At 46.0% G+C, this 20938-nt stretch overlaps 1 protein-coding gene across 8 annotated transcripts in view; it reads left to right on the top strand.

Annotated features, from left to right (window-relative positions):
- The window catches only part of RAP1GAP2 (RAP1 GTPase activating protein 2), a 233298-nt gene that overhangs the window by 175883 nt on the left and 36477 nt on the right, over positions 1-20938 (top strand). For all 8 annotated transcript variants that reach the window (XR_013446056.1, XM_078068051.1, XM_036097956.2 and 5 more), the window contains 6 exons: positions 6326-6404; positions 7162-7215; positions 9646-9729; positions 16065-16165; positions 18162-18291; positions 20494-20649. Coding sequence is in view for 7 of the 8 variants with exons in the window: in XM_078068051.1 (XP_077924177.1) it covers positions 6326-6404; positions 7162-7215; positions 9646-9729; positions 16065-16165; positions 18162-18291; positions 20494-20649 (604 nt within the window). In the remaining variant the exon portion in view is untranslated. The remainder of the gene's footprint in view (positions 1-6325; positions 6405-7161; positions 7216-9645; positions 9730-16064; positions 16166-18161; positions 18292-20493; positions 20650-20938) is intronic.

Here is a 20938-nt window from a genome sequence, read left to right as displayed (position 1 = left end):
CATCAAAATCCTAAAGGAGAACACAGGCAGCAACCTCTTCGACCTCAGCCGCAGCAACTTCTTCCTAGAAACATCGCCAAAGGCAAGGGAAGCAAGGGCAAAAATGAACTATTGGGACTTCATCCAGATAAAAAGCTTTTGCACAGCAAAGGAAATAGTCAACAAAACCAAAAGACAACTGACAGAATGGGAGAAGATATTTGCAAATGACATATCAGATAAAGGGCTAGTATCCAAAATCTATAAAGAACTCATCAAACTCAACACCCAAAGAACAAAGAATCCAATCAAGAAATGGGCAGAAGACATGAACGACATTTTTCCAAAGAAGACATCCAAATGGCCAACAGACACATGAAAAAGTGCTCAACATCGCTCGGCATTAGGGAAATCCAAATCAAAACCTCAATGAGATACCACCTCACACCAGTCAGAATAGCTAAAATTAACAAGTCAGGAAATGACAGATATTGGCGGGGATGCGGAGAAAGGGGAACCCCCCTACACTGTTGGTGGGAATGCAAGCTGGTGCAGCCACTCTGGAAAACAGTATGGAGGTTCCTCAAAAAGTTGAAAATAGAGCTACTATATGATCCAGCAATTGCACTACTGGGTATTTACCCCAAAGATACAAAAGTAGGGACCCGAAAGGGTACGTGCACCCCGATGTTTATAGCAGCCTTGTCCACAATAGCCAAACTGTGGAAAGAGCTAAGATGTCCATCAACAGATGAATGGATAAAGAAGAGGTGGTATATATATACAATGGAATATTATGCAGCCATCAAAAGGAATGAGATCTTGCCATTTGCAACGATGTGGATGGAACTGGAGGGTATTATGCTGAGCGAAATAAGTCAAACAGAGAAAGACATGTATCATATGACCTCACTGATATGAGGAATTCTTAATCTCAGGAAACAAACTGAGGGTTGCTGGGGTAGGGGGTGGGGTGGGAGGGATGGGGTGAATGGGTGATAGACACTGGGGAGGGTATGTGCTCTGGTAAGCACTGTGAATTGTGCAAGACTGTTGAATCTCAGATCTGTACCTCTGAAACAAATAATGCAATATATGTTAAGAAAAAAAAAAAAGAAGAAGAAGATAGCAGGAGGGGAAGAATGAAGGGGGGGATATCGGAGGGGGAGACGAACCATGAGAGATAATGGACTCTGAAAAACAAACTGAGGGTTCTAGAGGGGAGGGGGCGTGGGAGGATGGGTTAGCCTGGTGATGTGTATTGAGGAGGGCATATTCTGCATGGAGCACTGGGTGTTATGCACAAACAATGAATCATGGAACACTACATCTAAAACTAATGATGTAATGTATGGGGATTAACATAACAATAAAAAATTAAAAAAAAATAAAGTGGCAAGAAATAGGTAAACTATGTTGATAAATTTAATTACTGATGGGGGAAAAAGGAAGTAATTTTTGTGTGTTTAAAAAGAGGCTTGAAGGGGCGCCTGGGTCGCTCAGTCGTTAAGCGTCTGCCTTCGGCTCAGGTCATGATCCCAGGGTCCTGGGATCGAGCCCCGCATTGGGCTCCATGCTCAGCAGGAAGCCTGCTTCTCCCTCTCCCACTCCCCCTGCATGTGTTCCTTCTCTCGCTGTGTCTCTCTGTGTCAAATAAATAAATAAAATCTTTAAAAAAAAAAATAAATAAATAAAATAAAAAAAAAATAAAAAGAGGCTTGATTTGCAACGACATGGGTGGAACTAGAGGGTATTATGCTAAGCGAAATAAGTCAATCAGAGAAAGACAATTATCATATGATCTCGCTGATATGTGGAATTTAAGAAACAAAACAGAGGATCATAGGGGAAGGGAGGGAAAGATGAAACAAGATGAAACCAGGGAGGGAGACAAACCTAAGAGACTCTTAATTATAGGAAACAAGCTGAGGGTTGCCAAAGGGGAGAGGGGTGGGGGGATTGGGTCACTGGGTGATGGACATTGGGGAGGGTATGTTTTGTAATGAGCACTGGGTGTTATATAAGACTGATGAGGGGCGCCTGGGTGGCTCAGTTGGTTAAGCGACTGCCTTCGGCTCAGGTCATGATCCTGGAGTCCCGGAATCGAGTCCTGCGTCGGACTCCCTGCTCAGCAGGGAGTCTGCTTCTCCCTCTGATCCTCCCCCCTCTCATGCTCTCTCTCTCTGTCTCATTCTCTCTCTCAAATAAATAAATAAAAATCTTTAAATTAAAATAAAAGGACTGATGAATCACAGGCCTGTACCTCTGAAACCAATAATACATTAATGTTAATTAATTGCATTTAAATAAAAAAAATTAAAAATAAATAAAAAGAGGCTTGAACCCAACAGAAGTAGGAAGCACAATGGGGAGGGAGGAGTTTCCTAAGTTACTGTTCCCTCTTCCCTCCTCAGAAGAGACACAGCAAGTGAGTTTAGTTTGTTGGAAAAATGTATAAATATGTGATTGGAAGTTATAGACATACAATCCATAGCTCAAACTAGCAGAGGGATAAAGAGAAATTTTTTTTTTTAAAATTAAACTGAGGGTAGGAAAGGAGGAGTTTTAAAGAGGAAAGAAAGTGCAGAGTAATAGAAAACACAAAATAATAGAAATAATTCCAAATACATTAGTAATCACAATAAATATAAATAGATTAAGTTCCCATATGAGTATAGCAGATTAGCAGACTGAAATTGAACTAAAAATACAGCTTTATTCTTTTATTTTCCTCTTTACCATTGTTTTTAAAAATTAAGATTGTTTTAATTCCAGTATTGTTAACATACAGTGTTATATTAGTTTCTGGTGTACATCATCCTGTGCTCATCACAACAAGTGCCCTCCTTAGTCTCCATCTCCTATTTCCCCCATTCCCCCACCCTCCTCCCTTCTGGTCACCATCAGTTTGTTCTCTAGAGTTAAGTGGCTGTTTCTTGGTTTGTGTCTCTCTCTCTCTCTTTTTCCCTTTGCTCAATTGTTTTTTTTTTGTTTTTTTTTTTTGTTTTTTTTAAAGATTTTATTTATTTGACAGAGAGAGACACAGCGAGAGCAGGAACACAAGCAGGGGGAGTGGGAGAGGGAGAAGCAGGCTTCCCGCTGAGCAGGGAGCCCGATGTGGGACTCGATCCCGGGACTCCGGGATCATGACCTGAGCCGAAGGCAGACGCTTAACGACTGAGCCACCCAGGTGCCCTGCTCAATTGTTTTGTTTCTTGAATTCCACATATGAGTGAAATCATATGGTATTTGTCTTTCTTTGACTTATTTCACTTAGCATTATATTCTCTAGCTCCATCCGTGTCATTGTAAATGGCAAAATTTCATTCTTTTTATCGCTGAAAAATATCCCCTTGTGTGTGTGTGTGTGTGTGTGTGTGTGTGTGTGTGTGTGTGGTCTTTCCGTTTTCCCTCTGGGAGCTGGCTACCCTCAGCAGTGCCTTCTGCTTCCCCGTGCTGGAGGTCCCACTGGAGCCGACCCCTCCAGACGAGGCTTGCCTCTTGCCCAGCAGCACCTATTACCTGGAGGACAATCTTGGGGTTTAGTTAGAAGACCCATTTCATCTTTACACTAAACTGGGTGGCCTTTATCAGTAACAAAGGGGTTATTTTGCCTTCTAACCACCTTACTCTTTTTTTTAAAAAAATTTTTTATTGTTATGTTAATCACCATATATTACATCATTAGTTTTTAAAATTTTTTTTATTGTTATGTTAATCACCATACATTACATCATTAGTTTTTGATGTAGTGTTCCATGATTCATTGTTTGTGCATAACACCCAGTGCTCCATGCAGAACATGCCCTCTTTAATACCCATCACCAGGCTAACCCATCCTCCCATCCCCTCCCCTCTAGAACCCTCAGTTTGTTTTTCAGAGTCCATTGTCTCTCATGGTTCGTCTACCCCTCCGATTTCCCCCCCTTCATTCTTCTCCTCCTGCTATCTTCTTTTTTTTTTTTTCTTAACATATATTGCATTATTTGTTTCAGAGGTACAGATCTGTGATTCAACAGTCTTGCACAATTCACAGCGCTCACCATAGCACATACCCTCCCCAGTGTCTATCACCCAGCCACCCCACCCCCCACTCCAGCAACCCTCAGTTTGTTTCCTGGGATTAAGAATTCCTCATATCAGTGAGGTCATATGATACATGTCTTTCTCTGATTGACTTATTTCGCTCAGCATAACACCCTCCAGTTCCATCCATGTCATTGCAAATGGCAAGATCTCATTCCTTTTGATGGCTGCATAATATTCCGTTGTATATATATACCACATCTTCTTTATCCATTCATCTGTCGATGGACATCTTGGCTCTTTCCGGAGTTTGGCTATTGTAACCACCTTACTCTTAATTTTTTTGTTTCTGAATCTGTTCATTACCTGGGCAGAGAAAAATGCCCTTTACTGGACCCATAGAGGGCTCAGCCCACAGGACGATAAAGAGAACAGTCCTCCCAGAAGATCTAACAGTCATGAAGTTGTACTTAGTAATACAGTCTTGAATTCAGAAAGACCAAAACAGATAGGAATATAATAGACAAATTCTCAGTTATAGTGGGAGATTTTAGCAACATCTTTCAGACGCCGATTGAACAAGCAGACAATTGTAAATATGTAGAAGATTTGAACAATACAGTTAACAAATCTGATCTTGTAACATACATTCCTGAACTCACAAAACAAAACAAAAATACATTGTTTTTAAGCCCACATAGTACATGAAAAAAGTCTGTGTAGTAAGTTAACAAATCTAAAATAATTAGCATACAGATTATGTTCTTTGAACTTGGGAAAATTAAGTGAGAAATTAACAATTACTGAAGGAAGAGATCATACATTTAGAAAGTTAAAAAAAAGAAGGCGACCCTTTAAATACTCATGGACTAAAGAGGAAATCACAGAAGAACTGACAAAATATTTAGAACTGAATGACAGTGAAAATACTACCTATCAATGTGTGGGATGCAGTTCAAGTGGTACTTAAAGAGAAAGACGTATAGTTTTAAATGCATGTGTAAAAAAGAAGAAAGATTAACTGTGTAAGCATGCAGGTCAAGAAATTAGAAAAAGAACAATAGAAAAAAACCCAAAGGAAATAGAAAAGAAAGAAATAAAAAAGACAACAAGGCTAGTGAAGTAGAAAGCAACAATAAAAAAGAATGGAGACGACAAAACCAAAAGTTGTCTCTTTGGAAAGATTAATAAAATAGGAACACCCCCATCAAGGACTGATTATGCATAACAGAGAAAAGATACAAACAGATCATGTTATGACAGTGAAGGGAGGGGTGTGATTATAAGTGCAGATTAACTCCTAAGAGAATACCAAAACCCATTCTATATCAGTGCACTATTGGATAATTATATAGAAAAACATAAATTACTGAACTGACTCAATAAGCAGTAGAAAACCTAAATATTCACTGTTAAATAAACTGAATTGGTAGCCAAAGGTATCCTTCCCCCACGAAAAAACAAGCCCAGAGATTTCACAGATGAGTTTTAGCAAACCTTTAAGGAACAGTAAATCCCTGTGGTGTATACAGACTAATTCAAAGGTTCAGAAGCTACCCAGCAATTTTGAGGCTGGGATAACACCTTGATATCAAAACCTGACAAGAGAAGTACAAGAAAAAAAAAAAGCCAGTGTCGCTATTGATGTGAAACTCTCAATAAAATATTAACAAATTAAAGTCAGCAGGATATGAAAAAATAATACATCATAAGCAAGCGAGTTTTACCCATGGAACGAAAAGATGGCTCAACAGAAATGTAATCTACCAGGTTAACAGATTAAAAACCATATGACTATCTCAGCAGATGCAGAAAAGCATTCAGTAAAATTCAACACTTTCATAATGTGCTAAATGAATCAGGGGAACAGGCTAAATTTAGAGTCTTACAGTGAATCCCTTTATAAAGCAACTTTCATCCCATTTATATTTTGACTAAATCCAGATTTTCAAGTATTAGATTTTCTTTTCATAAAGGCTTAATTGCATGTGAGAACACACATCTATCCAGAAGATGTGCCCGGTTCTTTGGGAGAACACAAAAAAATCCCCATAGCAACCCAAAAATTCATGGTGAACTTGAAGGTGACTCTCCGCACGTCCCATATCTCAGTTGCAGAGGCTCAACCAGGCCTCTGTATCCTCCAGGATAAGGACAAGATTCCATTTTCCCACCATTTGAGTGTGACGCCCCACTCACGGGTTGGGTGAAACGCGGCAGATCTGACCCGGGGAGACAAAGCGAGTGTGCCTTGTGGTCTGGCGTGATCTCAGCCCCTTTCCTAATGGACTCCTTTTCTCACCCTCATTCACGTGTGCAGGTCCAAAGTGAAGACAGTTCACGAGAGGATCCCCTTGGCCGGACTGAGCAAGTTGCCCAGCGTCCCTCAGATTGCAAAGGTAACAACCAGCCTTTGTGAGAAGCTAGCTTCTTCTTTTAGCCCAGGACTGGGACGGGGAGGGTACAGGCTTGTCCCGAGAGGGCTCTGCCCTTGGAGAGGGGAAGGCCACCGTACTCCTTGGCCCTTCACGGTGTAGATGGGGTGGAGGAGGGCTATTGGCAGATGCCCTCGTCTTCCCTGCAACCTCCCCATCTCATCCTCACAGCTGAGGCTGCTCATGGCCTCTGCCCCCAGGCTCACCGCTGGTTTAGGGGACCAGAGAAATGGAAAGAAAGGGCTGGCTATGGAGAGTGCTGTAGGACTTGAGAGGAGGAGGGGATGGGGTGGCCAGGGAGCCTTCACAGCAGAGGAGAGATGGGCTGGAGGATGGCTGGGCTGTTGGTCCAGACAGAGGACCCCTTTGAGTAAGGAGCTGTCCGTCAGCTGGTGGAGGGACCTGTGTCTCTGCTCTGGGATACTGGGAACTTGAGAACTGAGTCCAGTGGGGTGAGAAGGATGGTCAGTTGGTTCGGACCCACATGCCAAGCAGGATTGTGCCGAATGCCTTCTGTGGCCTCACTTTATCAGGAAGCCCCGGGAAGGTGAGTTGGCTTTCCTGGCCACTCGTTAGTGAGCGGCAGAGCCAGGGTTCAGCCCTAGGCCTTCTGACCCCACAGGGCCTGCCCTCCCATGCTCTTTCTCCTGGTGGGCAGAGCAGCCCAGATGTTTTCAGTGGAAATGACCCCTGAACTGTGTGTCTCTTTCTTCTTGCTTAGGCTTTCTGTGATGACGCTGTGGGGCTGAAATTCAACCCTGTTCTGTACCCCAAGGTGAGGACCTTCTCCCCTTACCCAGGGCTCTGTCACTTGGGACGGATTTGCATGCCTGTGGCTCTGTGGGATGTTCTGTGCATCTTGGTGGGGTTTTGAGACCTCCATGTCTCCCCCTCTCCCGGCTCGCCCCTGTGCAAACGGGTCCCCTGGGAACCTGTCCTTGGACATGCCTGGGGAGAGACCCACCTAAACAGTTCCGCATCTGTTGTGGAGGTGGTAGAGGGGCTGCAGTGTTGTGACCTCTCCCCCCTACGCTGGTCGTACTTCCCTGAGGCCTGTCTGGGGTGGGGAGTGAGTCTACCTATAGCTGGAGGGTTAGCGCAGATCTGGTCTGCCATCATGGAGGTGTAAGGGGGGCAGAACCCCACTAAGAAATCAAAGGCCAGATCGTGGCTCCCGCCTGCCCGTGTTACTGCAGCGCTGAGCCCGTACAAGCCCCTGCACAGCCCTAGTTAATAAACGGGCTGGTTCTCTTGTCGGTTTCCTCAGGATTGGCCTGGACTTGACCCCCCCTGTGGGAGTGCGGGTGGGCAGAGGAGCAGTAATAAAGCAAGCCAGCAAGCCCACTCAAGAACAATTGTGGCATGACAGGACTTCAATCACTCACGACAGTGAATTGCTCTAAATTGGCCTCAGGAAGAGAGCCAGGGCGCAGACTGCGTCTTCATGAGTCTGCAGGGTCCGGGGAGCCGGAAGCGGAAGCCAGCTGTGCTTCTGAGCCTGCACCGCGCGCCGACACGGTGGCCGCGGAGGCTCCTGGGGCTGGCCCAGTCTGCTCCCTGTGCCCCACTGTGCCCCACTGCGCCCCACTGCTGGTAGCAAGGGACGGTGAGGTGCGACGTCTGCTGGGGAAGAGAGGCCCTGTCCTGGCCGAGACATCCAGAACCCCCTGGAACCAGTGGCTTGAACGTTCATGATTGTGCTCAACACCGTTCTTCCTGTGCCGTGGCCGAGCTAATGGCAGGGTCCTCGCCTGCACAAGGAATGTGCCAGAGCCCCCTGTCTCAGACACCCTCTGAGCATCTACTGTAGGCTCTCCCCAGTAATAAGCTGCCCACCATGGAGCATTTTCTTTCATTCAGACCTCCCTTCCCTTTATAATTAAAGCTGAATTAGTGAGGTTTAACCAAACATTAAAACCCTGTCATAAAGGCCTTACTTAACTACAAGTTTGGCAAATTTTGTCATCAAATCCTGTCCACTGAGAGAAGCCGGTGACGCTCATTTGCACAGTCCTTTCTGTGACTTGGAAAGCCTCCGGCTCTGGTAATAATGGAAGAGCAGCTGTATTTTCATGTTTTCTATGTTTGAAGGACTGCTTGGTCCAGCTGGGGTGTTAATCTGGCTGAGGTGTGTGTGCTTAGAATTCACAGAGTTTAGAACCTTCTGTGGAGGGTCTCCATGGCCGGATGCCTCTTCCCTGGCAGGACAGTTTCTCTGCACTTTTGACCATTGCATGTGGGCACGGGGTCTCCCTCTGGGGCTGGGCAGCCGTGCTATTCCCGGGGAGCTGAGAAGTGCCGATTTCCTTGGGCAGCGGAGAGCCTCACTTGGGTTGCATATTCCGACCAGTCAGTTTGTTCTTCCTGTTGTGTAACACATGGTCAGATCCCTCCTTTTTACTGCAGAGACTATCCCAATAATGCCTAAGTCTCCTCTTTCCTAACAAGCTGGTTGAGCTCTGATCTTTCTGGAGGGTTCTGTAGATGATGAGGATGATGATGGTGATACCTGCTCTGTTCTCAGCACTTTATGTGCCTGGTCTTACTGAATCTTCACAACCACACATCTCCATTTAATGGATGAGAAAACTGAGGCCCAGAGAAGTAAAGTAGTTCACTCGAAGCTATCCAGGTAAAAGCAGTGGATTCAAGATACAGACTTTAGTGCTTCTGAGCCCTGGACACCAACACTGAGGCACAATAGAAAACTAAACAGAACCAGTGGTCAGGGTTCTCTCCCCCCCCCCCTCCCGGCCCTTGCATATTGTATGTTCCTCCTTGAAGACCTTCACTTTATGGATAAAGGGGGATTGGAGTCTGGGCACGAGCTGTGCCTTGCTCCAAATCGTACTGCTGATCAGAGGTGTAATTAGAGCCAGTGTCATCCTTGCTGGCCAGTTTCAGGGTCCTTTACTTTTTACACCACAGGTAAAGCACTGGGTAAGTCCCTGTGTGCCCAGGCCTTGGCTGGCACATCTGGATGGGAATGGAATGGTGATCCAGAGGTGTGGCCACCATGGGGGAGCCCAGGTCTGGGAACTAGCTGAGACCTCTGGCTTCTCCTTTGCCTTGCTGCACATGCATGGAGGTCTCACACCAGGGGGGCATATTCTCCGCCAGAATGGGTGCTTTCCCTTCTGTTTGCTTCCTCACTTGTCTCTAAGTTAATCAACAATCTGATTTTTTTCTTTCTACATTTTTCCAGGCCTCCCAAATGATTGTGTCCTATGATGAGCACGATGTCAACAACACATTCAAATTTGGGGTCATTTATCAAAAAGCCAGGCAGGTAAGCACCACAAATCCATACTGGTCACTCTACCCTGTGGTTTCTCTCTGGGGGCTCCCTCTTGGCCTCCCCCACGCACGGGAGCCCTACGCTAGGCTCTTACAGATGCCGAACACAGCAGTCACATTTCACGGATGAATTAGGCTGAAGGTGACAGAATCTTCAAGGTGGGCTACTCCTCACAAGAAGGCCTGCAGGTCCTTTAACAGCAATGTTGTTTTCAGACAGCAACTTCTTTTTTTTTTTGTTTTGTTTTTATTTAAATTTTTTATTGTTATGTTAATCCCCATACATTACATCATTAGTTTTAGATATAGTGTTCCATGATTCATTGTTTGTGCATAACACCCAGTGCTCCATGCAGAACGTGCCCTCCTCAATACCCATCACCAGGCTAACCCATCCTCCCAACCCCCTCCCCTCTAGAACCCTCAGTTTGTTTTTCAGAGTCCATCGTCTCTCATGGTTCTTCTCCCCCTCCGATTTCCCCCCCTTCATTCTTCCCCTCCTGCTACATTCTTCTTCTTCTTCTTTTTTTTTTTTTTTCCTTTCTTAACATATATTGCATTATTTGTTTCAGAGGTACAGATCTGAGATTCAACAGTCTTGCACAATTCACAGCTCAGACAGCAACTTCTAATTCTTCCTGGCTACCTCAGCTTATACTGAACCCTGGGCTGTTGTCACAAGAAAAGTCAGACTGGGTCAAGGGAATGGATTAGCACAAGCTGCTTTCTCCTTGCCTGCTCTTCTCCCAAAGGGGAATTAGCTTTTTCTCCCTGAACTTCCTTAGATTGCTGGAGTATTGCGTGCATTTCTTCCCAGCTCTGCGTTCTGTGATGTCATGCTGGTTGCTTGAAATCAGCCATGGCGGAAGTATTTACACCGTGGAAATGTGCAAACCAGGGCTTCTGTTTTCCCTCTTTGGAAACCTGGTTGTTAAAAAAATTTACCAGTAGTACTGCTCATCCTCCTCTGTCTCTTGTAACACTCATATGCTGCTTTGGGGTTAGTTGGTCAGAATAATGTTTCTCAAAGGGTGTTGCATGAGACGCTAGCCTGGTGGGTACTCTGTGAACAAATGACTCGTGGGGGTGGGGGCAGTGTGTGGGAATATTTTAAAGGGTCTAAGAACCCCCAAGGTAAAGAGCTCACATAGTTTTGTTGCACTCAGTGTTTCCCATACTTACTTGACCACAAACTTCCCATCTTCCCTACCACGGACATGTATTAGCATCCTGAGAAGTGGTCTGCTGAACACACCCATGTTTCCTCACCTAGAAGGTTCCACACCAATTTCATCTTGGTATCATCCAAGAGCCTAGCATGGTGATTTTATGGAAATACACTCAATAACTTTTTCCTGTGTGAATTAATGGATCAAAGTTTTGATGCTTTTATGGTAGGTCGATAGTATCTTTCAATATTATCTGTGGGGGTTTTTTGTGTGTGTGATGGTGTGTTTCTTGGCTAGATGATAGCTGACTTCCTTGTCTGAAGATATTAGACCACAAGAGACATGTGTTTGCTTAAAAACATTCTAATTGAAGAGTTTAGGAGCTGAGAGGCCAACACAGATGAATCTTATAATTGAAGGGAGATTATTCAGGTAGCTGCTCTAATTATTTTTACATATTGCATATTTATTTTGTACAGCTCTGGTAATATAACCCCCCTAATTAAAGTTCTCGCTTGTGAAATTTACCATCGCAGATCTCATAAGGTGATTACGATCCAGTGTTCCAGCAAAATTATAATTACTGAACATTAACCATCCACCTCTGAGAGGAGTCTGTGTTTTGTTTATTTACCTGATGCTGCTGAGCCACAGTGGAGGTACACAGGGAGATAAAAGTCTTTTTTAAAAAACTTTTTAAAAAGTTACTGTTTTGCAGGCCTATATCCGTGGGGCAGTTAGTATGAACATTTGTTGCATGAAAGCTCTATGCTGTTCTTAGGATATAAATAAATCCCATCTAATTCTCCTGTTTGTCAAGCACAGTGATGACTAAGACCCCCTCCCTGAGTGCATGGTCAAACTCATGGACAGTGTAAAAATAAAGATTATGCAGGGGCGCCTGGGTGGCTCAGATGGTTAAGCGTCTGCCTTCGGCTCGGGTCATGATCCCAGGGTCCTGGGATCGAGCCCCACATCGGGCTCCTGGCTTGGCGAGAAGCCTGCTTCTCCCTCTCCCTCTGCCTCTGCCTCTCTCTCTGTATCTCTGTGTCTCAAATGAATAAATAAAATCTTAAAAAAAAAAAATAAAGATTATGCTAGTCCCAGGCTGGGTGTAAATCCTAGAGAGAGCTGCACACCCCAGTGAATAAGCTGGATTGCTGGGGCACCTCGTTACACATGCCGAGGTGGCTCAGTCATTAAGCGTCTGCCTTCGGCTCAGGTCATGATCCCAGGGTCCTGGGATCGAGCCCCGCATCGGGCTCCCTGCTCGGCGGGAAGCCTGCTTCTCCCTCTCCCACTCCCCCTGCTTGTGTTCCCTCTCTCGCTGTCTCTCTCTCTGTCAAATAAATAAAACTTAAAATAAATAAATAAATAATAAACAAATAAATAAGCAAGGAAGCAAGCAAGCAAGCAAGCAAGCGAGCTGGATTGCTTTCCCAGGAGAAGCTGTCTGTTCCCCAGAAGCAGCTGTTCTCCCACACTCCGGCCTCATGACCTGGGGTAAACAGCATGCTGGGTCAGGGTCGTGATGCCTTTGTAGCATGCCCTGTATACATCAGGACTCAGCACACTTTCTGTGAATGGCTGGATAGTTAATATTTTAGATTTCATGCGCCATACTGTCTCTCTGGAACTACCCCACCCTGCCTTTGTAGTGCAAAAGCAGCCATAGACAAAACTAAATGAATTGTCCTGGCTGTGTTCCAATAAAACTTTATTTATAAAGCAGCAGGCTGAATGTGGCCCTTGGGCCATAGTTTGCTGACCCCTGCTAGAGGGCTGTGTTTCCCAGACTTCAGACATTCACAAATGACATCCAAGATCATATTTTCTTTTTTTTTTTTTAAAGATTTTATTTATTTGAGAGAGAGAGAAAGAGAGAGCACATGAGAGGGGGGAGGGTCAGAGGGAGAAGCAGACTCCCCACTGAGCAGGGAGCCCGATGCGGGACTCGATCCAGGGACTCCAGGATCATGACCTGAGCCGAAGGCAGTCGCTTAACCAACTGAGCCACCCAGGTGCCCTAAGATCATATTTTCTACCATTTGCCTCTGTTACACTTTTTATCACACCTATACTATTAACTACCTAACATTTTCCTTAAAAAGTTTTTTTTTCACCTTAAGTCCATTGTTTAAAGGGAATTTTGTATCACTACTCTAATTAGAAAATCAGTATCCCTTGCATGAAATGAAGGTAATTCTAAACAGAAATACTATAAAAAAAGAGTAAAGTTATTGAAATCTAGCTAGATTCTGTTGCCTGTTGAAGGCATAGAACGTGGGATCTGCTCTTTTTTGTAATAAAGCAAGTGTAAAGGAGATATTAAAGAGTCACCTATTAGAGGCTTTCTTCTTGAAGCGATTGTGCATACTGGAGTTTCCTGTGTCATCTGCAGCTGTTAATTGCCGTCTGTGGATGTTTGCAGAGTCATCAGCTGTTTGCCGATCCTGCCGCGGTGGGCAGAGCCTGCTGATCAGGCAGGGCCACGCACTGTTTGAAGCCTGTCACAAGTGCAGAGCTTACTACTGTTTTCAGCTTTGCTTTCTACTTTTTAAAAAATTATTAAACTTTTAATTTCTAGATATTTGTAGATTGGCATGCAGTTACAGGAAATAATACAGAGAGCTCTTTGTACCCTTTACCCAGTTTTCCCCAAAGGTAATGTCTTATAAAACTATAGTGCAAAATTATAGCCAGGATATTGACAGTGATACAATCCTCAGATCTTGTTCAGACTTCCCTAGTTTTGCATGTGACCATCGGGTGTGTGTGTGTGTGTGTGTGTGTGTGTGTGTGTGTGTGTATGTGTGTGTATTTCGTAGTATATAATTTTATTACATGTGTAGCCTTCACAGTCAAGATACAGAAGAAGTCCAGCAACACAAGGATCCCTTGTGTGGCCCTTTCATAAGCATGCTCACCTCCCTCTTGCCTCCATCATCCCTTCCCACCTCTAGTCCCTGAGCCCTGGCAACCACTAATGTATTCTCCACTTTCTAAAGCTTTGTCATTTCAAAAATGTTACATAAGTGGAATAATACACTATATATAACCTTTGGGTATTGGCTCTTTTTCCCATTCAGGGAGATTCATCCAAGTTCTTAAGTGTATCAGTAGGGTTCATTTCTTTTTCATGGCTGCATAGCATTCCATGGTATAAATATACTATGGTCTGTTTAACTAGTCACCCTTTGAGGGATATCTGGGTGGTTTCCAGTTTGAGGCTATTATGAATAAAGCTGCTATGAACATTTGTATATAGGTTTTTGGGTGAACGTAAGTTTTCATTTCTCTGGGGTAAATGCTGAGGAGCATATGCTGGGTTTATGGTAATTACATGTTTAGTTTTGTAGGAAGCTGCTGAACTGTTTTCTGGAGTGGTTGTTCCATTTTGCATTCCTACCAGGAATGTATGCATAATCCATTTCCTCTACATCCTCACCAGCATTTGGTGTTGTTACTATTTTCTGATTTTAGCCATTCTGATAGATGTGTAGTGATGTCTCATTATGGTTTTAATTATATTTTTCTAATGGCGGCTGATGGTGTTGAACGTCTTCATGTGCTCACTTGCCGTCTGTGTACAGATACATGTATCTCTTTGGGCGCAATGGCTGTTCATGTCTTTTAACCATTTCTTTTTCTTTTCTTTTTAAGATTGTATTTTTAAGTAATCTCTACACCCAACGTGGGGCTTGAACTCACAACCCTGACATCAAGAGTCGCACGCTCCGACTCAGCCAGCTAGGTGCCCCTCTTTTGACCATTTTCTAATTGGATTTTTTTTTTTTTACTGTTCAAAAGCTTTTTATAACAGCTTTATTGAGGTGTAACTCACATTTAATATGATTCACAATGGTTTGAGAATTAGATCTCAGTAAAGTGTATGATTCAGTGGTTTGTAGTATATTCACAGAGTTGTAAAACCATCACCACTATCTAACTCCAGAAAATTTTTATCAACACCCAAAGAAACCCCATACCCATTAGCAGTCACTCCATCACCATTCTCTCCAGTTCCCATCATCAAAAATCGACTTTCTGTCTCTATGGATTTGGCTGTTCTGGACACTTCATGCAAATGGAATCATAATATGTGGTCTTTTATGTGCTTTTGCTTAACATGTTTTCAAGTTTCATCCATGTTGTAGCATGAGTCAGTCGTGCATTCCTTTGATGGCAGAATTATATATTGTATGGACATACCACATTTCGTTTATCCATTTGTCAGTTGATGGACATCCTGGTTATTTCCACTTTTGGGCTGTTATGAATAATGCTGCTTTTAACATTCATGTGCAAGTTTTTGTGTGGATTTATGTTTTCATTTTTCTTGGATATATTCTTAGGAGTAGAATTGCTGGGCCATATGGTAACTCTATGCTTAGCCCTTTGAAGAACTGCCAAACTGTTTTCCAAAGAGACAGCACCGTTTTATATTCCCACCAGCAGTGTATAAGGCTTCTGACTTTTCTGTATCTTCACCATCAGTTCTTTTTTTTCTAAAGATGTATTTTTTTTTTTTTAGAGAGAGCACGCAAGTGGGGGGAGGGGCAGAGGGAGAGGGAGAAAAATTCTCAAGGAGACTCCCCACTGAGCTTGGAGCCTGACAAGGGGGCTCGATCCCAGGATCCTGAGATCATGACCTGAGCTGAAATCTGGAGTCTGCCGCTCAACTCACTGAGCCACCCAGGTGCCCCCTCACCATCAGTTCTTATCTTTCTTTTTGATTATAGCCACCCAGGGGGTGTGAAGTGGTATCTCATTATGATTTTGGTTACTACTGAGTTTTGAGAGTTCTTTATATATTCTAGATACTAGTCCTTTGTCAGAAGTCCAACTATTAATTTTTCATTTATGGAATGGTTTTTGGTATCAAGTCTAAGAACTCTTTGCTTCAGCTTTGCATTTTGTACTGACCAGCAGCCTTTGTTGAGATAGCAAGTCCTCATTAACCAGCCCCGAAGTTCCGGCTCTGCTGAGTGAGCTTCTATTTGTCCTTCCTCCAGTCAAGCAGAGCCACTGGCTGGCAAATGTGTTGGGGGTTAGGGAGAAAGGAAGAAAAGGACCAGATAGCTGGACAACCACATTCCTTCCCTTGGCATCAAGAATGCTTTTCTGACTCTTACCCCTGATTCTGTTTCTCTTTCAGACCCTGGAGGAGGAGCTATTTGGGAACAATGAGGAGAGCCCAGCTTTCAAGGAGTTCTTGGATCTTTTGGGGGACACGATCACACTGCAGGATTTCAAAGGGTGAGTTTCAGCCAACGGATGGCTCCGGCCCTATTGATAAAAGCCTAGAGTAAGGGAGAGGGGCAACAGCTGAGTCTCAGGGGGTATGTGAGAGGTAAAAACACACACAAGAAACATGGGATCATTTTTCAGCAAGTGATCAACATTCACCTGCATTCCTAAGGAAACGGGTGACGTGGAGGATAATCCAGAATGGCACATTATCTGAACGGCACAGACATTGGCCTTCAGATGCATGATGAAACTGCTCAGACCAAGAGTGAAATGAATCCACCTTCTCTGTCACTCACCTGCCAGGCCTTCAGGAAAGAGGGCCCTGTGCATTTTTGGGGGAAGTGGCCCATTTCAGATAACACACAAAAAGAATGGATAATTAAGAGTTGGTGGAAATACAGTAATCTCCCTGGAAGGAACCTATGCAGTAGTCTCTGGTTCTCTAAGTGGAAAGAAAGAATTTTGGGGCTATTGCTTGGAAGACTCTGGTCCCTGATTTCCCTTGACAAAGGAGCATTTGAGCAGGGCCTTCTGGCCTGGCCAGCCTGTTCCGTGCTTTGTGGCTGGCACACAGCTGAGCCCCAAGGACCCCCTGCTTCAGCAGCCAAATTAACAGGATCTCCTATCAGGTGCAAAAGTGCCCAGCTCTGGGTCTGGTGGGTAGTGGGTGTTCAGTAATTACTTTCTTCCTCCGCTCCCTTCTCTTCTCCTCTTCTTCTCCCCCCACCCCACCCCTCCTCTGTCTGCCTCCCCCTCCAAGGTCATCATGGCCGCCTGGAGTCAGTCACACATAGCTAAAAGTCCCACTTCCACCACTTACTGGCTCTGTGTCTTTGAACAAGCGACTTACTCCCTGAAAGCCTCAGTTTCCTCATCTGTAAAAGGGGGGTAAAGATAGTGCTGACGCCGCCAGGTTGTCGTGCACGTGAAACAGCTAGGCTGGTGCCCCACGTGGAGTCAGCACGGGGAGTCTTCGAGTTCTTGCTCTTCTTGTGCCACCTTCCATTGACTCCGAGATGCCTTCATCGTAAGATGCATCCTGATTTCAGAGATGTTAAACTATGAAAAAAGGTGTGCCTTAGAATAGATGAAATAAAGGCTCTTCAAACCAGGAAGAACCCCAGAGATCAGGGACTTCTAGCCCTTTATCGTATAGAGGAAGGAAACCGAGGCAGATTAAGACAGGTTAAGTGATGTGCCCGAGGTCACACGCTGACTTAGTGGCAGAAGCAGCGGCAGAACCCGGAGTGCCTGGCTCCTGGGCTGGTGAGCTTCCTGCCATGCCGGGCAGGGCACGTTTTCTGGTTTGTGTTACAGCGCTTGTGGGGACTGACGTCCAGGGTCTGCTTTATTTCATTTTCTTAAAGGACCTGCATCCTCCTCCGCTTGCTGAAGAATGTGATCCACGGCCGGGAGCCACATGTCTATAAAGGAAGAAGGGGCGGCTCCCGGAAGCCCACCCAGTGTGTCTTAGTACTTTCCTTTCCTGCCTTTGAGGAGATACCCGGAGAGGGGCTCCTTGGATGCCACTAGGTTGGGTGCTGCTGTGGCTGGGTCTCCACACGAGGGACCGGCTGGGTGGAAATCCAGACTCTTCAGGCTGACTCTGGATGCTCCCCACAGGATGGCTGCTTGCCCTGGCTCTGGGCTGAGGATCTGGACATGGCCTTGCAGAGAGGAAAGGCTTATGCCCAGCCGTGGGGGCCACTGGCACCTTGGATGGCGTTTGTCTGGGACTGCGGCTGGGTGACCCTCCCTTCCCACCGACCGTACGGATGTTCTGCCTTTGTCTTTTAAATAACAGGCTTATGGGTAGAACTCCGGGGCTCGTGTGCTCAGGAGCACGGACCTACCTGCGCTGTGCACATCGTTCTCTCTGTGCCCCCACTCTCGCGTGTCTTCTCATTCCTTCTCCTGCCCCCGTAGTCTCAGGGAAAGCACCATGTAGCCTACTCCTCCTCACACTCTCTCCCTCCCTGCTCTTGCCCTGTTTTACTGACAGTTTCCGCGGAGGCCTGGATGTGACCCATGGACAGACAGGGGTGGAATCCGTGTACACGATATTCCGGGACAGGGAGATCATGTTTCACGTCTCCACAAAGCTGCCATTTACCGAGGGAGACTCCCAGCAGGTAACCTGGTTCGGGAGGGCGTTGGGAGCATGGGGCATGTGAGGTGAAAGCCTGCTTCTGGTCTTGGGTACTTGAGGGGCTGGGACCCCCTCCCCACTTTCATAATCTGGAGGCCAGTCTGTCCATCGCGCTAACCGACCCAGGCAGCACGTGAGCCCCTGTGTGGGAGTCAGGACAGGGCTCCTGGTTGTTCTGCTCTGCCTGGTGGGGAACCTGCAGCTCAGCGTGGTTAGAAGACTGTGTCCTAGTTGACTAGGGGCAGAGCTGGGAGCAGAGTCCAAGTGCCCTCATGGTGGGTGGTGGTGAGGAGGATGTGTTGGCATTTGCAAGTAGCAGCTTGATACCAGCTCTGCCATGCGGGGGTATGTGGCTCCGGGCAAGCTGGTGAACCTTGTGGCCTCATGTTCCTCAGCTGTAAAACAGACACCACCACCTAAGTCAGGGGCTTGTTGTGGGCATCACAGAAGGTTCTGAAGGTAGGGCTCAGTACGGTATCTGGCTTGTGGTAGGCTTCCTTCCTGACCATTGCCCTCCTTCCTGCCCCAGTGATGGGTGGCAGCCCCACCCCAGCCATGGTGGTCATTGCTTTAACACCAACCCCCCCCCCCCCCCCCCGCCTCTCAACCTTTCTAGTCTCATGGCCTCATCTCTTGCTGCACCTGCTCGTGGGCAGGAGTTCGGCCTTCACCTCAACCAGGGAACCTGGATGAGACCTCTGCATCCAGCGTTTTCCTGCCCTCCCTCTCATTTGCTGCTTCTGAGAGCGGCGTGTCCCCAGGGTGGCCCGGCTCTTTTCTCGGTGAGCCCTGAAATCAGCAGCTGGGGCCTGGCTGTTGCGCCACCTGCCCCCTCCCACTCTTTGTGCCTTTTCAGTCTCTAGGAAACTCAGAAAGGAAGGTAGGCTCTTCCCCAGACTCTGACCCATTCCTCTCTGAGCAGGGAACTGAGGAGGGAGCACAGATGTAATACTGTAAACATAGTGCCTGGCTTCTTAGGGAAAAAGGAAATTGGCAAATGAGACTGTGATTTGGCTCTAAAATAACCACTGAATGTTCCAGAAACAAATGGGAGCAGGATTCCTTTTGAATCCAAAGTAGGTTTTCTCTCCACCTTTGTTTCTCTGTTCCTTCGTGGCCTCCTTGCCCCCTGCCCCAGCCTGGGGCTCTCTTTCAGTCTCCCCCATATTCATGGGGACATACACAGAGCTTGGCTCTCTGCAAGGACTGAATAAATATTAATTTTCTGCCCCCAAGAAATGGGAGGAGGTGGGTGGGGTAAGTGAGACAATTTGTGTAAAAGTGCCCAGCATGGGGCTCAGTCTATAGCAGTGCTCCGTAAATAAGAAAGTCAGTGTGAAACGCAGGGCCTGCATGCCTTAGGTGCTTAATAAAGGAACAAACGCATAGGTAAGTACCTCGCCAGGCCTCCGTGGCCCCAGTAGTTGAAGTCATGCATGTGAGCACCACAGCATGGTTCCTGACGCACAGTAGGTGCTCGGTGATTGAGAGCACCTGTGGAAGGACCTGGCCCCGTTTGGGACACTGAATCAGGCTTGGATTTCTCTCCCGTGACCTCTGCCAAGCCAGGTCCCCTCTTTCTCTAAGCGTGGCTCTCCTTCTCTCTGGTATAGAATGATCTGCCTGCTCATCCCTGCTCATCCACATTTCCATCAAGCGCTGCCCCCTCCCTCCCCCACCTCTACCTCCTCTTCCAGGAAGCCTTCTCGGGTTAGCACCAGGCCTCTGATTTTGCCCTCCTTTCTGCCCCCAGAGTGCCAGATGCTTTGTGTGTGGCAGCTGATGTAGCACGTGCTGGCTGGTGCCTTTGTTACTATTCTCAGGTGGCTTCACCACCTTTGTGTCCCTTCCGGATCCATTACAGGCTTTACCAGGGCAAAACCCGCTCCTCACCTTTTAACTCTTCTCCCCGAGCCCTACGTCAGGGCTCTGCATGCTGTTGAGCTCAGTAACGTGCTCGCTAGCCTCTACCTAACATCTTAGGCGCCTTCCCCATTTTTTCTTTTTGGTGGCTTCTGAAGATTGAAAAAAAAAAAAAAAAAGGAAAAAAGCTCCCCTGGAGAGCTAGGTCTCAGTTTCAGGGTTTCTGTATAAAGATAGAATAATGAGGAATTTCCTGTATAGATCTAGTCTGTTTTCAGGATGTTCCTAGCTGGCTTACAACAACGGACCCCTTTTTGTTTAGCTCCAGAGAAAGAGACACATTGGGAATGACATTGTGGCCATCATCTTCCAAGAAGAAAACACACCATTTGTCCCAGATATGATTGCCTCCAACTTCTTACATGCCTACATTGTTGTGCAGGCCGAGAACCCAGGCACGGAGACCCCATCCTACAAGGTGAGGAGAACGGCTCGTTGGAGGAATTGGGGGGCGCAGGCACTTCACACCTTCTGGATTTAGTAATGTCAAGGACCACTAGTTCTCCATGGCTCCTCAGCAATGCTCCTAGCATTGGTGTGATCAATTTTCTAGAAATCCCAGGTTTCTGGGATTTGGGAGCTAGACTCTTGGTGGAAGGCACCTTCTGAGGTCATCTCATCCGTCTGGCTGCCTCCGGGTTCAACAGCATCTCACTCAAGGGTTGAGAATCCCCTGGTGCCTCTGTTTGGAATCTGGTGAGACCATT

Source organism: Halichoerus grypus, chromosome 2 (genome assembly GCF_964656455.1).
Source record: "Halichoerus grypus chromosome 2, mHalGry1.hap1.1, whole genome shotgun sequence".
Lineage (NCBI taxonomy): Eukaryota > Metazoa > Chordata > Mammalia > Carnivora > Phocidae > Halichoerus > Halichoerus grypus.
Note: the sequence above shows the minus strand (reverse complement) of the source record. Positions and strands in the feature narration are given on the sequence as shown.